This window comes from Abrus precatorius, unplaced genomic scaffold (assembly GCF_003935025.1).
Source record: "Abrus precatorius isolate BTA unplaced genomic scaffold, Abrus_2018 Scaffold9, whole genome shotgun sequence".
In the NCBI taxonomy this organism is placed as follows: Eukaryota; Viridiplantae; Streptophyta; class Magnoliopsida; order Fabales; family Fabaceae; genus Abrus; species Abrus precatorius.
This window is the reverse complement of record NW_020874439.1, coordinates 4,743,826-4,769,486: the sequence shown is the minus strand read 5'-3', so window position 1 is coordinate 4,769,486 and position 25,661 is coordinate 4,743,826. Positions and strand designations below refer to the sequence as shown.

Genomic DNA, 25,661 nt, shown 5'->3' with positions numbered 1-25,661 from the left:
ATTTTCTATATTCTTATCAATTTTTTACTTTAAACCAAAAGCTAATAATAATTAATAAAATTTAGAATAATTATTTTTTGTCCATATATTTTTGGAGACTCAAGCAACCATTATACTTGTATGCTTCCGTCTATTGAATTTCCCAAACTTAAGGTGCTTGATAAATAATTTAATTAAAAATTTATTTTTTATTATAGAAAGCTTTACTTTATAATTTGAATTTTTAAAAAATAAGTTATAAAAAAATAATTTAATATGCTTTACTATAAAGATTTTAATAAGCAAACAAAAATTATAAGAGTCAAACGATAGAAAGGGATTAAAAAAATTATAAGAGCAAAAATAATTATAAGAATTTTAATATAAGAGAGACCATTTTGTAGCAAAGTGACACACACTGACATAGATATTCATACTCACATACTTGGAGTTAGACATTGAATCACAATGAAAAATGAATGTTTGTTACTCGTAAAATTAATATTAAAATCATTTTTAATATTAATTACTAAATTAATTATTAAATTAGTTATTATGTTAATATCTGTCACAAAAATTAGTCACTAAATTTATCTTCAAAATTGGTCAAGAGAATTGATTAGTATATTGGCTTTGAAATTTAATTACTCAATTTGTTTTTAATTAGTCACTTAATCAGTTTTAAAATTAATCATTAAATTAATATATAAAATTGATTAATAAATTAATTTCTAAATTTAATTATTAAATCATTCTCTACTTCAATTGTTATATTAACATCTAAATTGGTTGTTAATGATTAGCGACTATGCATTTATTGACAAAAAGATCGGTGTTCAGCGATCGAATTCTTTGTTCTATTTAAAAAAAAACAGTCACTACTCACTAATATAATTTTCTTGTGAGTATTTTTTGTAATTTGTTTTATTTTTTCAAAAGATAAAATAAGAAAAATTAGTGTTTTGAAGTTAAATTAATACTTTTAAAATTATAATAAAAATTATATAATTAATTTAAGTAAGTGAGTAACTATTTTTAAAATTAATATTATAGTTGATAATATCTTCTCTAACTCCAGACTGAAGTCATATATATTTTTTTAAATTAATATATTTTTAATAAACCATACTTTATTATCTACTCATCTATTTTGAATTTTGCACGAGTACTTAAGTCTGTAAACATGTGAATAAAATGTCTTGCAAGAAACTAACGAAATCGTTAGAGTGGTGTATTAAAATTATATATTTTTAAATTAAAAATTTTAGAAATTATTATCGTAACACCTTTATTTTTATTATTTCAATTTAGTATATTTTGTTTTAAAAATAAAAAATTTTAAATTTTGAAGATTGTAAGAGATCTTTCTCAAACGAAACAAATTATTTTGAATCAAATGTCTCAAGACAATTTTGTTCAGACGATAAAATATGAAAGAAAAATGAGAGCTCTTTAAATTCACAGGTCTCTCTTAAATGAGATTATCAAAAAATTGAGTAAAATTTTTTGTTTGGTATTTTCGCCTAGGCGCTGGTTTTGTCCAAAGGAGAGTGCATCTCGCTTAAGCGAGAATGTATTCGCTCAAGCGAAAGGTCGCAAGTAAAAAATTATTAAAGAACTTCATATTTTGAAACTAGTATTACAAGTCAAGCAAACTTTTCAAACTTTTCTCACTATTCTCTCACTTCCCTTTTCAGAGAAATCACCTTGAGAACTTCAAATTATTCTAGAATCCGAACTTGGATGTTTGTTCCACTCGATTCCAAGAAGAGTTTAGTTCTCTAGAAGATTGTTTTTTTACACAAAACTCTTCACAAATCATCTCTTTAAGGAAATAAGAGTTCTATCTCATCAATAAAACTATGTCTATATGATGTATATAATTTCATATATATACTCTTTACCCATGTGAGTTGTTACATGCTCTACTTTCGAAATCTATGTTTTGAAACTAGATTCTTTGAGTTGAGAAATTAGATGATCTGTATTTATTATTTTTTAAATGGAAGACATATGATTTAGTAAAAATATGCGATTTGGACTAATTCAGGAGGTGTCCGATCTTCAGCATGGCTTATTTAAATATATGATGAAAAAAAATTTCTAAAAGATGTACCATTTGCAATATGATGGAGAATATTGTAGATAATTACAAAGATACATTAGGAGTATGAAAGATGGAGTTGGAAATATTGAAGAAATATAGGATGGTATGGCTGCGCGTAATTTAATGAGAGCGAAAGCATTATAAGCCATACACTTATTTCTTGACTAGCACTTTTGACCTTACTTTTGCTGGGGTGAGGCTCGATATTGTATATATTATATCTATGTAAATGAGTTATCCGACGATATTCACCTACATGTGTAAAACCTCATGAAATATGTGAAGCAACAATAAACTATGATTACAATGTAGGAAGAATTGTGCATATGAGAAAATAATATATTACATTGTGTGATTATAGTGTATGTTTGGTAATATTGATAATATAATTGTTATTATTTTTGTTTTTTGCAAAAGTATTCAACTTGTTTAATTGATTCTAATTTTAGTGGTGAGGATAAGGCCCATTCTTACTTACACTTTCACAAAAGGAAGATTGATTCATACTAGTATCGTATTATGAGGATTTTTGGTATAGGAGTAGGGTGGTATATTAATTAGGATTTAATGTATTTTGACTTGTAATTATTTAAATTAAGTCCTAATGTATTTTTTATTATGACTTGTAAATATTGAACTTGTGTGATTATATAATATCAAATATGTTAATTATTTATTGTCATTTAAATTTTATTTTATCTAACAAAATTTTTTATGATGAGAAACACTTAATCTCATTTAAAATTTTATCATTTCAAACATTACTAAACTTTTTATGAATTAAATGATGTAAAATGAAAGTTTTGAAATTCTATTAAGTGTTTTCATATCATGAATAAGAAAAATTTAATCCATATTTTAATTAAAATTATAAATTATTTATAAATTATAAAAAAAATTGATCTATGAATTAAGACCGTCACAGTTATAAACCTCTCTATCTATTAATAACCTGTTTTTAGCAGTTCCGTTGAAAACCCGAACCCTATGCATGTTACATAGTTATTATTGTTGGAGCAAATGTCTACTTCAAAAATGCTATAACGACTCCTGTAGCGTTTATGAGTAAAATCATTGTAACAAAAAAGAAGGATAGTTACGTAATAGGCAATAGCATATGCAATGGTAATATTTTATTTAAAACTATAAATTGTTATAAATTTTATATAAAATTATGAAGTAAAAGAAACAAAAATTTTAATTATTGTAAATGTATAATGATATTATTAGAGTATACTGACAAGCTCGTTCAAAAATTAGTTCTCTATTATTAGTTAAAGATAAATCAAGACCTTACAAAGAAAATGGAATATCGCTTAATTAGGCAAACATATGAAGATAGATGTTACACAATGTACTTTTAAATAGTTTATGTATGGGTAGATCGAAATTAATGTTACATCATTACTTAATCAACCAAATTCAGATGAGCATAATGATGACACATATCACTGACTGAATGTGAAGCTTATAGTGAGAGAGACATTAATACTAACTAAAATGATACAATGTTATTTTAGGTAATTATTTAGTATATTATATGTCATTTTTTAATATAAATAATATTTAATTGTATTTTTTATTTTCAAGCAAATAGGTGGAAAAAAACACTAGGTACAAGTCGAGATTGATTTCAATGTCGTTGTAGAGGTTATGTTGAGATATCTTTCACAAAATCACAAGCTTTAGCTAATAAGCAAAACATGACTAGTACACTTGGCTTAGTAGCATCATAGGTAAATGTTTAATCAATTTCATATACCCTGCAAAATTTCATTGCTATGTCTACTCCTACCCCTTCATAAGGTACACAACCTGAAGTGTGATTATTGCCTTAGCATCAGATGTCTTTATTTGTTATTAGTACTTGAAACTAAATTTCACTGATGGAAAGGCATAGGTTGTCCTAGAGTTAAATATGAGTAAAATAGTTTATTTTTATACTTTTTTTCAATAATAATCTAATTCTATCATATTGATTTTCTTAATAGTTATATACCTCTAGATGATCCTTCTAAGGTAATAACCAAAATAATCAAATTCAAGTTTAATAATTTTTAGACTATTTGAATAAAGGTGTCATTGGAAATGAAGAATATGTAGTTTCAAGAGTTTGAAGTAAAATATTTTAATCATATCTCATTTTTCAAGTAACTTATATTTATGTTATTTTTTACGAATATTTTTTATATGTATGTACAAATGACTTTTTTGACATAATCTTACCATTATCTCTAGCACAAAGTCTTAGATATTTTAAAGAATATAATGAATAAGTTATTAAAGGATAAAGACCTTGTCTTTACATTATTCGTGATATGAAAGAAGGGTTGGACATTCATTGGACTGTAAAAGAGTTTTAGAAAAAAAAGATTATTGATAAGAAAAATCGAGTTATGGAACATTTGTATACATTGATGGCTCTATAATTATTTGAAATGTGTTCTTTTTTCTTTATTAATTTTTACTATTAAACTTGAAAATATTTATCATTCAAAGTTTTGGATTTAAGCAAGTTTCCGTGACACTTGATACAACGAGAAAGACAAAAAATAAATAAAAATAAAATAGATAATGGTTTAATGACAGACCCAAAAAAATTATTGTATACATTTTTGAAGACTATTTTTGTATTAAATTTTAGCCTTGTTTTGATTATAATTTGATATGTAGTTTTATTTGTGTAAGAGGTGTTTATTCTTCATCACTCGTGCACACGATGAAGAGACTATTTTTGGTGACATATTTATAGAAGTTGTTGGAAGTTGAAAGAAGAAAAGTCATGTCTATGAGTTAAGAAAATTAGATGAAGAATTTGTAGTCTCATCTTCTTATTATATGCAATCTGACTTTGATTATAGTGTTAATTGTCAACATACATATTGACACTTAAGCAATTTGCCTTAGATAGGACTAGAATTAAGAAGACCAATTTGAAACTAAAAAAGAATTATGATATTTTCTAACAAGTTGTTAAATATCTTCGTCTATTTTCAAGTAAATGATTAACCATTTAACCAATTAAAAATGATGATATTTCTTTATCTTTACGATGATTATTATGATGACAATGATTCACTTAATTTATGACTTATATGTTTATTATGTGAATGATTCTTGCATTTATTTCTGTTATATATATACATATATATATATATATTCATTTAATATATGAAGTTAAAATATACGTTGTCATGAATTATATAATGATTTTATTTTTTTAATATATTTTTAATATTTTTGTGATTTTAGAGTATTATTTTTAAAAATTATAAAAAATATAATTAAATAAAATTGTAAAAAATAATAAAAACTTCAAACTACTCTTCCATAATAAAAACTTCAAACTACTCTTCCATATTAGCCATGAAATTTAATGACGGCATTTGCAACAAACATTTTATCATGAGCAGTCAAAATTATCACTAATTTACACATTATGTAACATTTAGCGATTGACTGGGTAGTTGTAATTTTGTGACTGAATTTACAACCACCAAGTTATCATATTTAGCAACTTTATAATCTGTATTAGTCACCAAAATATTTTGGTTACTAATTTCAAAATTTAGCGACCAATTAAATTAATAGAGCACACTTCAATTTAATCATTAATTAATTTAATGACCAAAATTTTAATATTTGACAAGTAATTTATTATTATTAATTTGTTTTTTTTAACTGTGTTTGTGTGATTGCGCATGTGTATGCATATTATGAATAAATATATTACAGATAAATAAAAATTTTATTTAAAGCATATTTATTTCACGAGTATAAATACAAGCATAAGAGAATATGAAACATAATGAAATAATATAAAAATATTTTAATTACTAAGGTATATATTAATATCACGTTAGAATAAAAGTATTACAAAAGTTTATTTTAATATTATCATAAAAAATAAAAGCTTATACATAAATAAATGTTGTCGCTAAATAGAGTATTTATTAAGTAATAAATTACTAATAAATTGTTATTAAAAACGAGAATGTAATGTATGTAAATTACGGATGTAAGTGTTCTTTTATATGTTTTTTAATAAAATTCATTTTTAATTCTTTAATTAGTACTCTAAAAACATTGAATAGTATTTTTTTGTATATTATATTACTAAAAAAACATGGTAGAAAAATAACATGTATAAAAATAATATATTTTTTAATTTATAAATTATATTTAAATAACTTATTTATTATACATAATTACATGTAAATAAATATTCAACCGGGGTATGACACAGGTCAGAAAATACTAGTTAATCATACTTTATTCAATAGTTAATCTATAGAATATATTCAATTTTTTTATAGTTTTGAATTAAATTACTTTTTTTCAATAACTTTATTTTAATAGATAATCATGTTTACAAAGTCAATTACAAGTAGATGTAATCTAAAGAATAAAAATTTAAAGATCTTAGCAATAACAAAACTTTAAAGAAGAAATACTATCGTATAGATCAAGCTTGTTTAATGTGGTGTTACTTGATGAAAATAAAACCAAGAGTATCCCTGTAAATTTGTAGTTTCTAACATTTCAGAAGACATTAGTAAAGATCGAGGAATTGTGGAGTCGTGTTTTAATAAGTATATTAAGTTGCTTTTACAATTAACTTTGCATAGTAATATTCTTGTATCTGACCAGTTACTTTGGAAATACATTGAAGAAGATCCAAAATTGTCTGAACAATTTGGTTTATTGCTACTTGAAACAACAGAATCGAACAACAGTGAGGACCAGTTAAAAGAAGAGACACCATGTTCTTGATCATTGGATACATTATTACTAATTTGCTATCGCCAATTTTGAAGTAAACCTAAATCTGTCACAAGAAAAGCTTTAGCCAAATCACATGCTTGAAGATCTAACACACACACACACAAAAACTAGTATACATTAACTAATTAATTAATACTAACAAGTGTTAAAAGCTCACTTATTCTTTGAATGAGACATGATTGGAAGAGGGTGAAGAGAAGAACATAGGAAAGAATATTGGAAGCTCACTTAATCCAAAGGAAGGCTCCAATGGCAAACTTTCTCTTGTGATGAACATCGCCAATGATTGGTAAGCCATACTCTTTGAGCAAGCAATCAAGTCTCCACTCTGGCATTGCCTCATAATCAGCTTTGGTATACCTTGGATAGTGGAGTGGCATCTGAAAGTGCCCACACCTCTCTATGCCATCTTTGGAATTTGACCCACCATCTATGTTCGGTGAAGGCCCAGTGGTAGTCACTGATTCCATATATGCTTCCTTCTCTCTTCCTTCACTGTAATCTCTTTGGGGGTGGCTTCATTTGCTTCAACATAAATGTTGCCAAATTTATAGTGTTTGTGGTGAGTATTGATGTTCGTTATCAACATTTTTCTTTGATGCAACTTCAAAATTAATTTTCTGTATGGTGCTATTTTGAAGATGCGATGGGTCCTGAAAAAATTCTCAGCCCCTTCATGGGATATACTCCTATTATTGACATTTGACTTTACATGGTTATTCTTTTAATTTAATTTTTTTATTTAAAGGACAGAGTTTTAAAAAATTGTGAGCAAATTTTGTATTAACAGTGTATATACTCCCTTTCTATTTACTTTTAAACATAATTTTCTATACTTTTAAAAAATATAAATAGAAATCAATTTCATCATTATAATGTGAGAAATGGTCAAGAATCAAATATACAAGTTTTTAAATGATCATGTTAATTCATAAATATTTTAATTTTGATTAGTCATAGTTGTAAGATTTATATTTATTCTACTCATTTTAATATAAAAATGCTCATTATAGTGTGTAAAATATTTGAAAATTAAGTAAAAAAGCGTATAATTAAAACTATAATAATTAATTGTGAAAAGTGAATTAATACAATTTTCAAATAAAATGATTTTATTGAAAGTTATGTTGTAAGTATAACATAAATTATGGTGAAAATATACTAACAATAATTTTTAACAGAATTTTTTTTTTTTAATTTTCCAATCAGTATTTTAAAGATTGATTAATATTTCTCTTTATGGATTTCTTAACCTTTACTTTCTGGACAATGTTCAGTAAAATGTTGAAGCATCCAAAATCAAACGGTAGAATCTATATTTTTGATTCATCACTCTTACTGGTTTCCATCTACACCTACGTCATGTTGGGTAACCATCAGACCAAGAACCCAATGCATTTAACTCGAAGGAAATGATTCCGACCATGAGTCCAATGATTCAGACAAGATTGTTATGAATATATTCTTTAATATATTTTTAAATAAAATCTATTAAAAATATAAAAATTACTAAGTTAATAATAAAATTTATATAATTTTAGTTGTTTATAATATCTTTTAATCAATAAAAAATATGTTTTAGAAAATAATAGAAAACGTATTAAAAATTGTATTACTAATGATTTTTTTGGGACAAATGTCAAAATATGCTTTTTTATCTCAATTCCACTAGATTTTGTCTATTTAATGTAGCCACAATTATAACCACACAATATAGTTCTTGGCCACTGATCATTTACTCCTTGCAATGGAAGGGGACATGGATGATGGAAAACAATTTCTCACTCTATGAAGGGAGCATTGATTATGTTCATCAAACTGTACATGGTGGTCCTCATCCACTGTAAAAAATGGAAGAAAGAAAAGCACAATGCAAATGAACTAGTGATGAAGAATTGTGCAGTTGGTACATGAATGAGGCAGAATGAAATATAGGCCACATATATAATGGCTTGACTTGACATTGTGTGGCCATAGGGCCAATGGGTGGCACCCCATAACTAGAAATAGATGTGAATAATTACCTAAAGCCATAGCCAGCAACACATGGATTTTTCAAATTAGCTATGTATAGTTTAACTCATTCCAATGAAGATGCCCATGCACTTGGAAATAGTTGAATGATTGCAGACAGGAAAATATTATTATGCTATAAAACAAATGACTTTAGTATACGTTCTAGGACAAATGTGGGGCATCAGGTACATGGAACCCAATGAGAAAATAATGAAATTGCTTATTTTTAAGTGAATAAACATAAGGAAAAAAAATGGTTGTTTTGTGACCTATAAATCACACACACGTGTATATTCGATTTGAGTTTTTCATTTTATTTATATCTAACAAGTTATAATTTATTATTTCATTAACTATTAAATGTAAATTAAATAAAATGTTCAAATCGAGTGTAAATTTTTTTAGATTTATACTTATGTGAAAAAATCCTTTCCACACACACATATATATATATATATATATTAATAATAAATATAAAATTTACCACTAATAATTCATTATTTGCAATAATTTTTTTATATTATCAACCAATAATTTTTATAATTAGGATGAAAATGAATCGTCACAAATAATTTGTCATTAATATAAAATATTAAGAATTTTTTATTTTTTTTTAGCTTGTCATAAGTGTAAGGTTGGTGTTTAGGCTTTTGACAATAAATTTTTAGTCTTTACGTTTTAATGTACTTTCAATTTTGATTATTTAATTTTAATTGTTAATATTTAGTCTTCTAATTTTAAATTTTTTTAAATTAAATAAAAATATATAAAATATTTAATTAAAAATACAAAATAAAATACAAAAAATATAATAAAAATCTTAATTGTAATGTTGAAGACTTAATTTGAACATTTAAAAAATTAAATAAACTAAATGTAAATAATTAAAATTAGGAGGATTAAAATTACACATATCTTAATTATTGTTTTTTGAAAAGTTGATAGCATTCCCAAGAAGCTTTCCGAGGAGGTGAGGAGAGAGAGAGTGTGTGTGTGTCGTGAACAACTCTAGAAAGGTTTCTTACTAAGAAACAAAGGAGCGTCGATTGAATCTACGATAGAAAGGTTGGAGATAGAGAACCGATCCCCGGAGAGGGAGATTTGTTGAGGAGAAGCAAGAAGGAAGTGATAGTAGATCTCAAAAGCCATCATGAAGAATTACAAGGAGGAAGTCACAAAGAAGACTCTCTAAACAATGATAATAACTAGGTGTTTTCTAACCCCAATCTGTCTGCGCATCTGTGTCTTATAAAGATAAAGTCTTGGTCTAGAAAGAGTTAGACCTGGTCATTAAGGATGAGGGAATTATTCAATCTATTTTAGATGATTTGAATATTTTGTCGAATTATAAAGAACCCGACTTAATGAATGAAAATGCTAACCAAAACCTTTGCCTTGAGATAAAAATTGCTCTGGATGACTATGAGACATGGTGTTCGCTATGGAAATTCATCCTAATAGTTAAACTTTTAGGGAAATCAGTGAGTTTTAATTATTTGAACAAAAAATTAGGGCATATTTGGGGAAAAATGGGCCCTTAAATATCTTAAACTTAAATAATGACTTCTTTCTAGTTAAATTAAAAAATATGGATGACTAAAAGCATGCCCTATTTGAGGGGCCCTGCCTTATTCTGGATCACTATCTCTTGGTCCAAAGATGGAGACTCCTATTTAGACCTCACGGCCATAGTCTGAGGCATTTAGCAGTCTGGGTGAGAATTCCTGATTTACCTTTGGAATTATATAGTGATAAATTTTTATGGCAGGTGGAAGCCTGCTTGGGATCAATGCTAAAGATTGATTCCCATACTTTTCTTCTGTCAAGAGGTAGGTTTTCTAGGATTTGTGTTGAACTGGACCTTAATAGACAACTAATTCCTTCCTTTAAAGTGTCAAGCAAAGAATTTAGAGTGGAATATGAGGGTCTTCACCTCATGCTTTAGTTGTAGAAAATATGATCATAAACAAGAGTTGTGTCCAGAGATCTATAAGACTACTTCTGACCCCAATACCTCCCCTGAAGCCATGGATGACCTAATGGTACGTACTGAGGAGGGGTTTGAGTCTCACCTTCTACCTAGTAAGATTGCTACCCAAAAGGAGAATGAAAAGGACCAAGTTTTAGATCAAGGAAGGTTTGGCCCTTGGATGTTAGTTAAAAGAACTCCTAAAAGGAAATTAGGACAAACAAGGTCAATAGGAAAATCAAACATTCCATTGGCAAGGCTATAAATCCTCCCCCAGGTTCCAGATTTGGGGGTCCTATTTCCTTATATTTTTGTTTTGTGTATTGAACGTCTTGCCCATTTAATTAAAGATAGTATACTGGATGGTGATTGAAACCCTTTTACTTTTAGGAATCATGGCCTTAAGCTATCCCACTTATTCATTGTTGATGATATTCTTTTAATTGCTAAGGCTGATATGAAAAATGCAAATTCTATTATCTTGAAAAATTCAATTCTACCTCTGGTCTTATTGTGAATAATTTTAAATCTTCTATTTTCTTCTCAAAAAATATTGATGTTTCTTTAATTGAGTCCATTAGCTCTTTTCTAGGAATTAACCCTTCATCTCAGTTAAATGGGTATTTAGGTATTTCTGCCTCTCATATGAAACCTAATAAAAACCAATTTTATTTTCTCACTAATAAGGTTAAAAAGAAGCTTTCTCTCTGAAAAATGAAAAACTTGTCCCTAGCTGGCAAAGTTACTCTTGCCCAATCTTGCATGATCAGCATTCCTATTTATGTTATGCAAACTCAACTTATCCCTATTGCTGTTTGCAATGATATCAATAACATATGCAAAAAGTTCATCTGCGAGATGGGGTAAAAAAATGTCATTTTATAGGCTGAGAAAAAAATTTATAAATAAAAAAAAGGAAGGGAGTCTTGGCTTTAGAAATATGCATATGTTAATGATAGAAACAACCCAAGAAACAGCAAGAAAATGTCGATATTAAGGAAAATCAGAAAAAGACAAATGCATTAACAAGAATGGAAAAATGGAGCACTAAGCAGCTCCTACGCTCCAAGTCCTAATTCAGAAAAATCCCCCTTTCTCCCTCCCACTAGCCAACAATTATACCCTTTTCTCATAATAGAATATTTACTAATCATTCTCTCGTCCCACCCCTCTACAAGACACACACATGTCTTCACAATTAGTTAGGATTGGGCCCACCTGGATCACACCCTTCTCCCAACTTATTATTTCCCAAGTTGCTCCCGAGTTTCTATTTTTTATACACTTTTACCCCATCTAGAATTCGATCCCTAACAATACCCCCCTCTTGAACTACCACCTTGTCCTCAAGGTGGAAGTGAGGGAAGCTTAGTTGGATGTCAGCTGCTAGTTCCCATGAGCTCAAAAACTCTGGCATATCTTTCCACTGAATCAGAACTTCCAATCCTCCTTAGAGGTTTCTTCTTGCTGCCATCACTTCAGCTGGCTGTAACTTCAGCTCCCAGTCTTTTGCAAGACCCACTGGGAGAGACTGGCTCTTGACATTGGGGGCTATACATTTCTTGAGTAAAGAAACATGAAAACTGGGTGTACCATAGATTCAGCAGGCAGTTTAAGTTTATACACTACCTTTCCAATTCTTTCCAGCACTTCAAAAGGTCCATAGTACCTTGGGCTAAGTTTCTGAGTGACATGGTTGGCCAAGGAACGTAGCCTATAAGGTTGGATCTTTAAATAGACATTCTCTCCTACTGCAAATTCCACATCCCTTCTCTTCTGGTTGGCCTGGTTCTTCATGCGAACTTGAGCCCTGTCTAGTTGCCATTTGAGCTCATCTAATATGACATTTTTTCAGCCAACAGGTGGTTCACTTCCTCCACTGCAGATGAGGCTACATCTCCCTTGATTAATGGAGGTGGTTCCCACCCATATAAACTCTTGAATGGGCAAGTATTGGTGGCTGAACTGTAGATGGTGTTATACCATAATTCAGCCAAACATAACCACTTTGGCCCTTACTTTGGCTTCATTCCTGCAAAACATCTTAGGTATGTCTCTAAGCACCTATTGACTACCTCCGTCTGCCCATCCATTTGTGGATGGTACGCAGAATTAAATTTCAATTTAGTTCTTGCCTGCTTAAATAATTCAGCCTAGAAAGTGCTCATAAAAATTCAGTCACAATCAGTGACTATTGATTGCAGAAATCTGTGTAGTCGCACCACCTCCTTCACAAAAATGTTAGCAATGTCCTTAGCTGAATAAGGGTGAAAATTGCTAACAAATGGGATTATTTAGTAAGTCTGTCAACCACCACCAAGATAGTATCCATCCCTTGAGCTTTAAGGAAACCCCTTATGAAATCTATTGATAAATCCTCCTAGACTTGAGAGGGAATTGGCAATATCTAAAGCAATCCAAGTCTGATATTTGTTTCTACTGCAAGTTTCACACAACTGAATATACTATTGAATAGTCTTTCTTATCCCTTCCCACCACAATAGTCGTGCCATATGTTTATAGGTATGAAAAAAACCCGAGTGTCCTCCCAAAGCAGTGTCATGGAATTCTTGCAAGAGTAAGAAAATTCTAGGGGAGTTCTTGGGTATCACTAACCTCTTTTGGTAGAATAAATGCCCCCTTTTAATTCAAATCCTGACTGTATTTTACTACCTTGCAGTAAATCATGCATAATCTGTTTCAGCTGCTCATCCCTTTGGACCTCCTCCTCTACTCCATCCCAATCCTGGAAGGTAACACTAGAAATGGCAGCAAAGCACATTTTCCTAGATAAAGCATCAATAGCTCCATTATCTTTTCTCGCCTTGTACTATATTTCAAAATCAAAACCAAACAGTTTGACCACCCATTTCTGTTGTCCCTCACCCATCATTCTTTGGTCCACCAAGAACTTCAAGCTTTTATGATTAGTGTGTATCACAAATTTTCTTCTCAGCAGGTAGTGAAGTCATTTCTGGACCGCCATTACTATAGCCATGAGTTCACTTTCATAAATTGATTTTTGTTAGGCCCTTTCTGATAGCCTTTGACTTAGATAAGCTAATGGACATCCCTCTTGCATTAGAACCGCCCTAACGCCCTTTCCTGAAGCATCTGTTTCAATTACAAACGGCTTCTCAAAATTAAGGGTCGCTAAAATAAGGAGTGTAGTCATTGTTTGCTTGAGTCTCTCAAAAGCCAGCTAAGCTTCAGTACCCCACTTGAACCCATCTTTCTTTAGAAGTTGAGTAAGTGGCCAAGCTAATTTCCCATACCCCTTCACAAACCTTTGATAATAACTAGTAATTCCCAAGAAACCTCTTAGCACTTTCAAATCAGTAGGTACAGGCCATGTCAACATGGCTTCTATCTTTTTAGAATTTGCTGCTACTCCTTCCCCTGAAATGATATGCTCTAAATACTCAATTTCTATTATGGTGAAACAACACTTTTTCTTGTTAATGAAGAGAGTGTATTGTTTCAGTAGCTCTAACACTTGTTGTAATTGATTCAGATGCTCCTCTTCTGTCTTACTAAAAATCAGTATATCATCGAAAAAGACAAGAACAAATTTTCGCAAAAAGAGTTTCAATATCTGATTCATTAATGCTTGGAATGTGGATGGTGCATTTGTTAGGCCAAAGGGCATTATCAAGAATTCGTAATGTCCTTCGAAATGATGTCTTCTCGATGTCTCTCTCTTTCATCCATATTTGGTGGTACTCTAACTTTAAATCCAATTTAGAAAATATTCTAGCTCCCCAAGTTATTAAATAAATTAATAATAAGGGTCTTTGAACCCGTTTAATATAAAAAAATAAATTAATAATAAATATTATAATCACAATTTTTAAATAAAAATATTTTGAATAATAATCTTAAATACAAGTATTTTATAAAAACAAATTTAATGTTACGTGACTTCTTTTATTTTGATTTTCTTTTAAAACTTAATCTTCACTTTTTATCATTATCTTTAAACATAATATAATAAAATATTTATTTTTTAAAATTATAAAATCAATTAAATTTAAATATAATCTGGCAATTTATTATACTGTGTAATACACAAAAATAAAAATTGTTCACCAATAAAAAAAATGTTAAAGATTTAGATTAGTAACACTAAAAAAAAATATTATTATAGAAACACTCATTATAACATTATTTTATTCTATTATCTCGCTATAAAATTATATATATATATATATATATATATATATATATATAACACTCATAATTTGTTTCTTTAGTTAATTAAGATTATTAATATTAAAATGAGACGTTATTTTGTGTTTCATCTTTAGATTGTTTAATCTATTCATAAAGTAAATCTAAACCACATAAAATATATTGCTGAATTAACTTTGAGTTTGTTTAATTATATATTTAGAAATTAATTGCAAAGGAAATGGTGGTGCTAACTGAAGCATGTGAGAAACCAAGTGCTTTATTCATAGATGGATGCATAGGCTCATCTGGGAACCAACAATGTGACTATCTTTACAGGAGGGGAGAAAACTTACTAAGTGGCTCATGCAAAAATCAGAAGCGTGTTTGTGCTTATTCAACCATATATTATGACCCATCACATATATAATATATATAAATAAAACCTATCTAGCTATAATTTCCTTATAGCTAGTTCAGTTAATCTTCACCAAATAAATTATAATAAATTTATTCTCCTTTTTTTATGGAGAAGTTAATTATGGATCATAATTTTTTGTCTATTTAATTTAATTTGAATTTGATCGGATTACTCGCTTAAACGTAATAGGTGAGTTTATTATTAATTTTTTTTTATATATATACAAAAATTTAAACTCAAAATCTTACTTAAATGATATTAAATTGCTTGTTTTATAGATCAATTTTTGTTAATTTAATACAAATTTTCTTTGTTTTTAATTCTAAATGAATTTTGTTTTAATTTTTAGTTTAAACTAAACAAAAGATGCTGAATTAAGAGAAGAGTTAAAATAGATACAAGTGCTACACTGTATAAAAATTAATATAAACATGTTAAGAGAAAAAAATTGATTTAATCTAATTTTTATAATAAAAAATAAAAATTCTAAATTATATTATGATTTTTTTAATTTTTTAAATTGGTTTAGTGATTCAAAAATTATTAATTGATGGATTGATTTTTAATACTCTCAAACAAATACTTATATATTTTAATTTATAATGAAAGATTGTAATAAAAATATTTAAAAAAGGCTTTTCTATAATTTGTTTATATGAAGAAATTAATCAATCCAAATATATTAATTTAAAAAAAAACTTTTTTTAAAAGAAAAATGAAAGATACTTTAAAAGATGGTTTTATTGACTTATCTAATTACAAAAATGTCCCTGTGACGACGATTACACATCAAAGAAAAGCAGAACGACAAGTCAATAATTAATCTCAACTTTTGATTAAATTATTATTATTATATTTATTGCATATTTATAATATTAGATCGAAGATAGCAAGCATTGACCATTAAGACTTAAAAAAGATGGTTTGAGTGACATAGCTAATTACAAAAGTGTCCCTGTGATGGGCAGATATAAGAGCAATAATGTTTATGCTGCAGCCATTGCCAATCTCAAACTGAACACAGTGAGATCTATTCTCTTCTTCATCAGATCTAAGGAATATGGAAAACGTTCCATTTGCTGTTGCGTCTAATCTCATTCACAGGTTCCTTTTTCCACCCTTTCTTCAATTTCAACAATAACTATCCATTTTTTAATTCTTCCACAACATGCTTAGCTTACAGTTTAGGTTTTTTTTCGTTATAGTTTTCACTGGTTCTTATTTTGTTTGTTTTAATCTCTTTCACCCTTTTATTATTTTTTTTTGCAAAGGTTATCTCTTTTATTTTCTTTGAATATTTGTTTCTAATGCTTAGTATTTAAGGTTTATTTACTAATATTAGTTTATAAAATTCTAATTTACATCAGTAAAGTAATTAAAATGTTGTAAATATTTACATTTTTTTTGTTTATAAGTTTATATGCATGCTATCCAATCTTGTTATCATGCTGAAATCTCAAAAATCAATATCTTAACTTAATCAAGATATTTAAAATAAACATCAAATTTTATAATTTATAATTTATATTTTTATATGTTTAGTATTAATGGTGAAAAAAATATTTATTCCAATTAAGGTTGATTATATAATATAAAATAAATGTATAGAAGACAAAAATTACACCTTTTAAAGATGAATCACACATTATACATTTTTGTTATACTTTTATTAAATTTAAATAAAACAGTCTATTGAAACTATAAATTTGTTTACCTAACCTTTTCGCATTGTTAAAATTTAATCAAATATTCTTTTAAAAATATTTTTATTATAAATTAATATTTTGAAAATCATTAATTAAAATATATGCTTAATAAATATAATTTTATTATATTAAATTCAAATAATCCAGCACATATTATAGATAAACTAGTAGAATATATAATTTTTATGTCACAATTTAATAATTGTGTCGTGATAAAAAAATTTAAAATTTACTTTAAAATTAATTAAATTTAATAATAAAAAGATAAATATAACAAAATTAATATAAGAGAAGCTAAACAAATAAATATAAAAAAAAATTCCAAAGCACTCCTTTATTCGAGAATGAACACAGACTGGTGCACACAAGAGAATTGATATGATGCGGAGTTACAATAAATTACTTTCTATGGTAATTTTTATGAGATGAACATTATTAAAAAATAATTATGTGTTATAAATTAATGTTACGTAGGAAAATGTTCCAGGAATTATATACTACATCCTACTCTATTGGGGGGATTACATTAATAATAATATTTTAAAAAAATATCTTAAACAAGGAGATTTTGGAGTGATAATTAATATTTTTCTCTCTTTTGTACTATAATTATAAAAAATAAATATCTACTTTTAGATGTGTCGTGCATATGGAAATTCTGATTGGTAAGGATTTGTAACTGAGCCGGCCATGAACAAATCATGATTCAATCAATTGAATTTGTAGATTATTATTACATAGTTTTCCTTTTCCTCTATTCTTATGCCAATATTTTTAGACATTGCTCAACTTTCTCTCAACAAAGCACCCTTCTATGTAGTCTTTTTTAATCATCTTAAGGATGGCTGATTCAGTTCCATTTGCTGTTACTTCAAATCTCAGGTTGGCTTCCTCAGATTTTCTTGAATTTGGAAAGCATTATGATGTGACGGAAGAGTTGGAAGAGCTTAAGAACACTATTGAATCCATCAATGCTAAGCTCCTTGATGCCGACGATAAACAAGATCAAGATGATGGTGTGCGAGTTTGGATCAGAAGGTTCAAAAAAGTACTCCACACTGCAGATGACTCCTTAGATGACCTTGCTATCCAATTCAGGAGAGACAAACTGGATGCAGCAGAAGGAAAAGAAGTAGACAAGGTACTTCTTTTCATTTCATCTTCAAATCAACTTCCTTTATACACTGAAATGCCTGACAAAATTAAAGAAATACGAGAAAGTTTTAATGGTGTAGTAGAAGACATGGATAAATTGAATTTAAGCCCAGGTTCTCTGGTTAAGCAAACTAACAGTGAATGGAGGGAAACATGTTCTTTTGTGCTAGAATCTGATATCATTGGAAGAGATGATAGTAAAAAGGAGATTATTAGTCTGTTGAGACAAACTCATGAAAACAGAAAAGTTTCTGTGATTGCTATTTTTGGCCTCGGTGGCTTGGGGAAGACAACGCTTGCTCAGTTGGTGTATAATGACTTGGAAGTGCAGAATTGTTTTGAAAAGAAAATGTGGGTGTGTGTCTCTGATAACTTTGATGTGAAAACTATTCTGAAGAAAATATTGGAATCAGTTACTCGTCGCCCGACAGCAGATGGGTTGTCATTAGACTACTTGCAAGAAGAACTTCGTGAAAATTTAAGTGGTAAGAAATATTTGTTGGTCCTGGATGACATTTGGAATGAGAGACGTGACAAATGGATTGAATTGAGAAAGTATTTGATGTGTGGCGCTCAAGATAGTAAAATTTTAGTGACAACTCGAAGTGAAAATGTAGCAGAGGCAATGACTGCCAGCACTTCCTATCCTTTGAAAGGTTTGACTGATGAAGCATCTTGGAGTTTGTTGAAGAGCGTTGCATTTGAGGATGATTTGAAAGGAGTGAATCAAAATCTAGAATCAATGGGGAAAGAAATAGCCAAAAAATGTAAAGGGGTTCCACTGGCAGTTAAAACCCTGGGAGGCCTGTTAGGAGGACAAAACGAAGAAAGTGTATGGGAGAATGTTTTAAGCGGTGACTTCTGGAAATCATGTGAAGAGCAAGATAGTATCATGCCAATTCTAAAACTCAGTTACCGCAACTTGTCGCCAGAAATGAGACAATGTTTTGCTTATTGCTCTTTGTACCCCAAGGATTCTAGAATTCAAAAGGATGAGTTGATTCAGTTATGGATGGCACAGGGTTACCTTCAATGTTCAACTGAAAAACAGCAGATGGAGGATGTCGGTAATCAATTTGTAAAGATATTTTGGATGAACTCATTTTTTCAAGATGCGGATGGTGAATTCGGTGAGATCATTAGTTTCAAAATGCATGATTTAATGCATGATCTTGCAATGCTAGTAGCTGGCAGTGATTATTGTTACTTGGATAGTAAGGCAGAAAAAGTTGAAGGTAGACCCATGCACGTATCATTGGAATCTGAAGAGGCCATTCATTTGTTGCAATCATTAGATCCGACCAGGCTGCGAACTTTGATTTTTCCATATTACTTGAGAGAGGAGGTAGATTTGTCGGTGATTGCAAAGTTCAAATACTTACGTGTCTTGAGGATGGATTCTCTCTCTGATTCCACTGAACATTTGAAGCATTTAAGATACCTTGCTTTAATAAGTCTTCCCAAATCTCTGAGCAATCTTGTTTTCCTACAAACATTAAAATTGTTGATGTGCGACGAAGAATCATTTTCAGAAGTAGTCACAAAATTGGTCAATTTGAGGTGCCTTGCTATTGCTAACCCCATGAGTGGGATGGCAGTTGGATTGAGAAAATTATGCTCTTTGCAATTATTATCGACCTTGGTTGTGGGAGACAGCCAAGAAATAAAATATGGCACACTAAATGAACTGAAGGACTTAAACCTAATAAGAGGCAAATTAGAAATTGTGCATCTGAATCGTGTGAGAGACGTGGCTCTGGAATCCCAGCACGTAAATTTAAAAGGAAAAAAATTCCTTGAATTCTTGATTCTGGATTGGTCGCGTGAAGACCTTCGTAACACTGACAGCTTGCAATTATTGGAAAACCTTCAGCCACACCGCAATCTCAAGCGATTGGAGGTGAATAATTATCCAGGCGTGCTTTTCCCAAATTGGCTCTCTCTCCTCACAAATGTTATTCACATCACTCTCTGGGGGTTTGATAATTGTCGGTGTCTCCCACCGTTGGAACGTATCCCGTCCCTGAAGTCACTTAAGATAGACTGTCTTTATGAATTGGAATGCATATATCTCTGCGAAGATGGTTTTGCATTAACCTTCTTCCCCTCTTTGGAGAGCCTTACAATAACACGTTGTCCCAAGTTCAGGGGATGGCGGAGGCGGGGAGATGATATCAATGATTCACATTATCTCTCCTTACCTCTTTCATTTCCTCATCTTTCTCAACTACACATCTCTAGCTGTCCACAGTTGACTTGCATGCCTACTTTTCCAAAAGTTGAGAATTTGAACTTGTATCACTGCAGTGCAGAGCCATTAACAGCAACACTAAACTCAACATGTTCACCCGATTCATCTTCCTCCGCTGCTCCTCTCTCCATGCTCAAACAATTGATGATTTCTGATCGTATGAATTTACCAAAGGGTTGGATGCAAAATCTGACTTCTCTCGAGTCTCTTCTAATTCAATGGTGTGAAAGTGAAACACTTGAGGAATTTGAAACTGGGTTTAAGGACGACACCAACTGCCTTCCTTCTCTGCGAAAAATCAGCATACATGGGTGTAATAGGCTAAAGGCCTTGCCAGATTGGATTTGCAACCTCTCATCGCTTCAGCATATCGAGATCTACTTTTGCCGAAATTTGGCATCGCTGCCCGAAGGAATGAGTGGTCTTACCAACTTAAAGATCTTTGAGGTCTATGGTAGTCTCCTCTTAGTTAAAGAATGCCGAATAGAGACAAGTGCTGTTAGTCGCCAAATCGCGCATATCCCACAAATAATCCTTCATGATTAGGGATGATAAAGGTAGTGATCTGATTCTGATGCGTATTTATTTGTCTTGTATTTGCTTTGCTAATAAAATACTTTTTTAGTTAGTGATCATTTGTTTTAATTATAAATACAAATTATCTTAATCACATTAATTTTCAATTGTTAAACATTATCCGAGTCTTAATATATGTAATGCCAATAAGTTTTTTTTTTCTCTGCACCGATATTATTACAAAAATAAAATTTTTGAATAACAATTCAAATATTATATAATTCAATAAATTTTATAAATAAATATTTTATTATATTAATAATATTAAATTAAAGAAAGATAATTATAAATTTTGTATTAGAAATTCATTTAAAAAATTAAAATAATTTTATAATTAATAAAATTTATAAATATTAATATATAAATATTTATTTTTTAATAATAATATTATATTAAGTAAGATTAAATTAAAAATAAAATTTCAAAATTAAGAACTAATTAAAAATATTTAATATAAAATTTAAATTAAGAAATAATTAAAAAAATTAAATGTTGAATGCATAAAAAAGTCATGTAACATAATAATAATAATAATAATAAAGATAATTAATACCTAAAAACCTTCTCTTTTAAACATCAGGTCTCAAATTATAAAAGTATTTATATGCAATAAAAAATTGATTATTATTGTAAAATAAATATACACTAATTTGAGTTTCTTCAACTTTATAAATGTAAAATATAAATTGATGTTTTGTATAGTTTTAATCTTTGTTTATTTTTTATAAGATTTTTAAAGTATGCTTTGTATATACTAATTTGTATAGTTAGATATTTTTTTTTATAATTATATATAATATTGTTCTTAAATTTTGTCCATAATAATACTTTCGCGTTGGACCCATTTCATTAACCTTTATTTGAGTGTTTTGTTTCCATGCCATGAACTTCATCCTTTGCCCTCAACCCAAAGTCAATGTTCTTCTTGCTTTAATTTCAAATGTAAAGTATGGGTTGACTTCGTTCATCATATTCTTACCTCAAGATAATTTTTTTTATCAAACGCATCTTCTGATTTTTTTTGCCATAAATTTTCAATTAGAAAAAAAAATTATGTTTAGGATAGAATTAATTTTAAAACAAATAATATTCGAAGATCAATATTTTGAAAAATAAAATAGATTAAGGCCCAGTTTTAGTAAATTTTTAAATAAATTTTTACATAAGAAAAAATTAGTATAAAAATGAATAATTTTTTTTTATAAATTGAGAAAATAAGATAAAATTTATTTATTTTTATACTAATATTTTCCTCTTATAAAAATTTCTCCAAAAATATACTCAAACCAAATCTAAAAGTCTACTAATTTTTATATAATTTTAAAAAATAGTTGATATTTTGTTGTCTCACTTTATTTTAACATATAATATATCATTTAAAATGTAAATACAAAGCTATTATTAGGTTGTACTATCATCATTTGGGACAATATCATTATGAAGGTTGGGAAAGTTGTCAAGAAAATTTTAAATGAATCGGTAAGTTTTGAACTAAAAGATAAAGAATCATAGTAATGAAATGAAAGTATGCAAGAGAATATTAGAGAAAAAAGAATGTATTTTAAAATTTTTCATACATGTAATAATGCTAAAAATTGGGCAAGGTGTCAAAAGATAAGAAATGAGACAAGAAAAGTATTGAATGCCATTCTAAGACTGTTAAAGGATTTTACCAAAATCTTGAAATAAATATGGTGAAAGGAGGATTTATAAACTTGTCGAAAGTAAAGAAAGAAAATTTAGAGATTTGGAACAAGTTAGATGTATTAAGGATGAACAAGGAAAAAGTTTGATTTTAAATCAAGACATCAACGATTGATGGGAGAAATATTTCTGTCAACTTTTTAACGAGAGACAAGGAGCAAATGAAAATTTGGTAGAATAAGAAGTGCAAACATATAGTCTACGTTTGACATATTACCATAGGATTCAAGTTGAAAGAGTAAAGAAGTTTTTAAAAGAATGAAAAATGGTAAAGCAATTAGCCCCAATAATATTTATATTGAAGTTTGGAAAAATAAGAACTGGAGTGACTTACTAAGCTCTTTAATAAGATTTTGAAAATTTAGAATATGTCACATGAATCATGGAAAAACATTTGGTTCCTATATAGAAGAATAAGGGTGATATCTAAAATTATGCAAACTATATAAGGATTAAACTCATGAGTCACACTATGAAATTATGAGAAAAAGTGATTGAACATAGAATACGGGAGAGAATTGAGATTGCAAAAAACCAATTTAGTTTTATGCTAGCAAAGTTTACAACAAAAACTATATATCTTTTTCAAAAGATTATGGAAAAATATGACTACGAAGAAAAGGACTTGCATAAGATTTTTACTGAATTGGAAAACATATATGATTGGATATCAAAAAAGGTGTTATGAAAAACTTTTAAAAAAGAAAAGAGTATGTGTAACGTATATTTGAGTTATGCAAGACAATATAAGAACTTTTTAAGGTGTATCCAAAGACTTACCAATTAGAATTGGTTTATATCAAGACTTTGTTTTGCGTCCTTACTTAACCTAATCTTAAATGTACTTACAAATAACATACAAAAGATTATCTCCGAGTACATACTTTAGTGTCAATTGAGGATTCAAAAGAAGAGTTTAATGCCAAACTTGAGTTATGAAGGAAAAGTTTTAAATTTTAAGGGTTTGCTTGTGTAGAAGTAAGACAAAGTATATACATTATAGATTTAGCAAAAAACCAAGATGATGATCATGTGTTGAAAGTTATAATTAGATATGATAATACTACAAGTTTTCAGTTTCAGTTACTTGGAATCAATTAAACAAAATAATAGAGAAATTAATAAATATATTACTCACAGAATATAAGATAAGTAATTAAAGTGGAGAAGACATTAAGAGTTATTTGTGATTGTAAAATAATTATTAAGCTAAAAGGAAATTTTTATTATACTACAATACGACCAATTGTTTTATATATTAATGAATGTTGGGCAGTAAAAGAACAACATGAGAAAAAAGTGAGACTGATAAAAATGGAAATTATAAGGTGGATGAGTGGACGAAAAAGGATATAATACAAATGATAGTATATGAGAGAATATTGAAGTAACAAGTGAGAAAGATAACTGGAAATCATCTAAGGTTGTAATGTCATAGTGCAAAGAAAAGCTTTGGAAGTGTTAATATGAAGAGTGAATTGCATGATTCTTAGTTTGATATAGAAAAGTCAAGGAAGACAAAAAAAAAAATAAAAATTAAACAAAACTGTTAAAAAAGACATTTTGAGGTACTTAACTTATGGAAATTTAGTTTTTGACAGAGTTAAACGATGTTGTGTAATCTATATAATCAATCAAGTTTGATCACTTTTGTCATATCATAATATTATTACATGAAGTGATCATTACATTATTTTTTTAATAAAAAGTAATTAACAATATTAATTTACTAATCTTAACACTTGATATAATTGGTCCAAATGTTATGTGAATCTTATTCTCTTATTTTACTCATCTCGTCTTAGAAGAAACAAATTTTAAAGAAAGATACCTTGGATTGACACTAATTACATAATGCTTGTTTATTTTTTAGCTTTTCTCTAAACCCAAATCGAATTTTTAAATAAAAATAAACATAAAGAAAAGCGGTTTATAATTTTTGAATGCAAATAAAATGACAATGATAAATTTTAAATTTTGAAGGACATTCTGTGAGGTTTACAAACATGCTTATGAACTAAATATATTCAAACACAGATCATAGATCATGGATAACGATAATGGTGGCAACAAGGTTCGTCGGATCGCTTTGTCAAATGGGTTCTTCCTCTTCCGAATGTCCCTGCTTCTTCTTGGACAAGACAAATAAGAGAAAAAGGAACACTTATTGTGGAACAAAAATAATTAAAACACTTAATTTTCATGTTATCATAAACTAACCATTCCAGAATCACATCAATGGGTAATGCATGATGGTGAAATTCAATTCAACTTCTAATGTAAATGCACATCGATATTGTTGTATGATATGCATTTCTACACATATGTGAATGGAAAAGACAAGAATATTCATACAAATAACAAATGGATTAATTTTACCTACTTTTATATAGTCCAGAAGCATCAGCAGGTTGAATGCTGTTGCCTTGGCACATACATAAAACACACAAAAAAAGAGGACAACCCAAACAAGGGAGATTCTTTTAGAAGCCATAGTTTTGTTCACAAGAAAATGTTTTCAACATATCCTATTTATAATCCAAACATCTTTGGTGTTGCTTTCCACTCAAACATTTTAATTTGTCTAACATTGACACAATGTTTGACTTTGATGCATCTTTGTTTTGTTATCTGACTTATTTTGTGTGTCTGCTTCTTCCTGCATGCTTCCGCGTAACCTATGTCATTTCATGGGGTGCCGTGATGGACACGGTCAATTACCCATTGTTGATGCCCTTTAACTTCCACAATATATCGCAAAATAAGAAGTAAAAAAACAAAAAAAAAATCTCATTTTTACTTTTAAAATTAAAAAATTAAAA

General features: G+C 28.7%; 1 protein-coding gene across 1 annotated transcript; it reads left to right on the top strand.

The window, feature by feature from the left end:
- Nucleotides 1–16,449: 16,449 nt before the first annotated feature.
- LOC113850457 (putative disease resistance protein RGA3) lies at nt 16,450–25,190 on the top strand. The gene is made up of 3 exons (XM_027481012.1): nt 16,450–16,551; nt 18,036–21,116; nt 24,877–25,190. The coding sequence occupies exons 1-2, from the start codon at nt 16,508–16,510 to the stop codon at nt 21,103–21,105; spliced, it is 3,114 nt and encodes a 1,037-aa protein (XP_027336813.1). The 5' UTR covers nt 16,450–16,507; the 3' UTR covers nt 21,106–21,116; nt 24,877–25,190.
- Nucleotides 25,191–25,661: the final 471 nt, after the last annotated feature.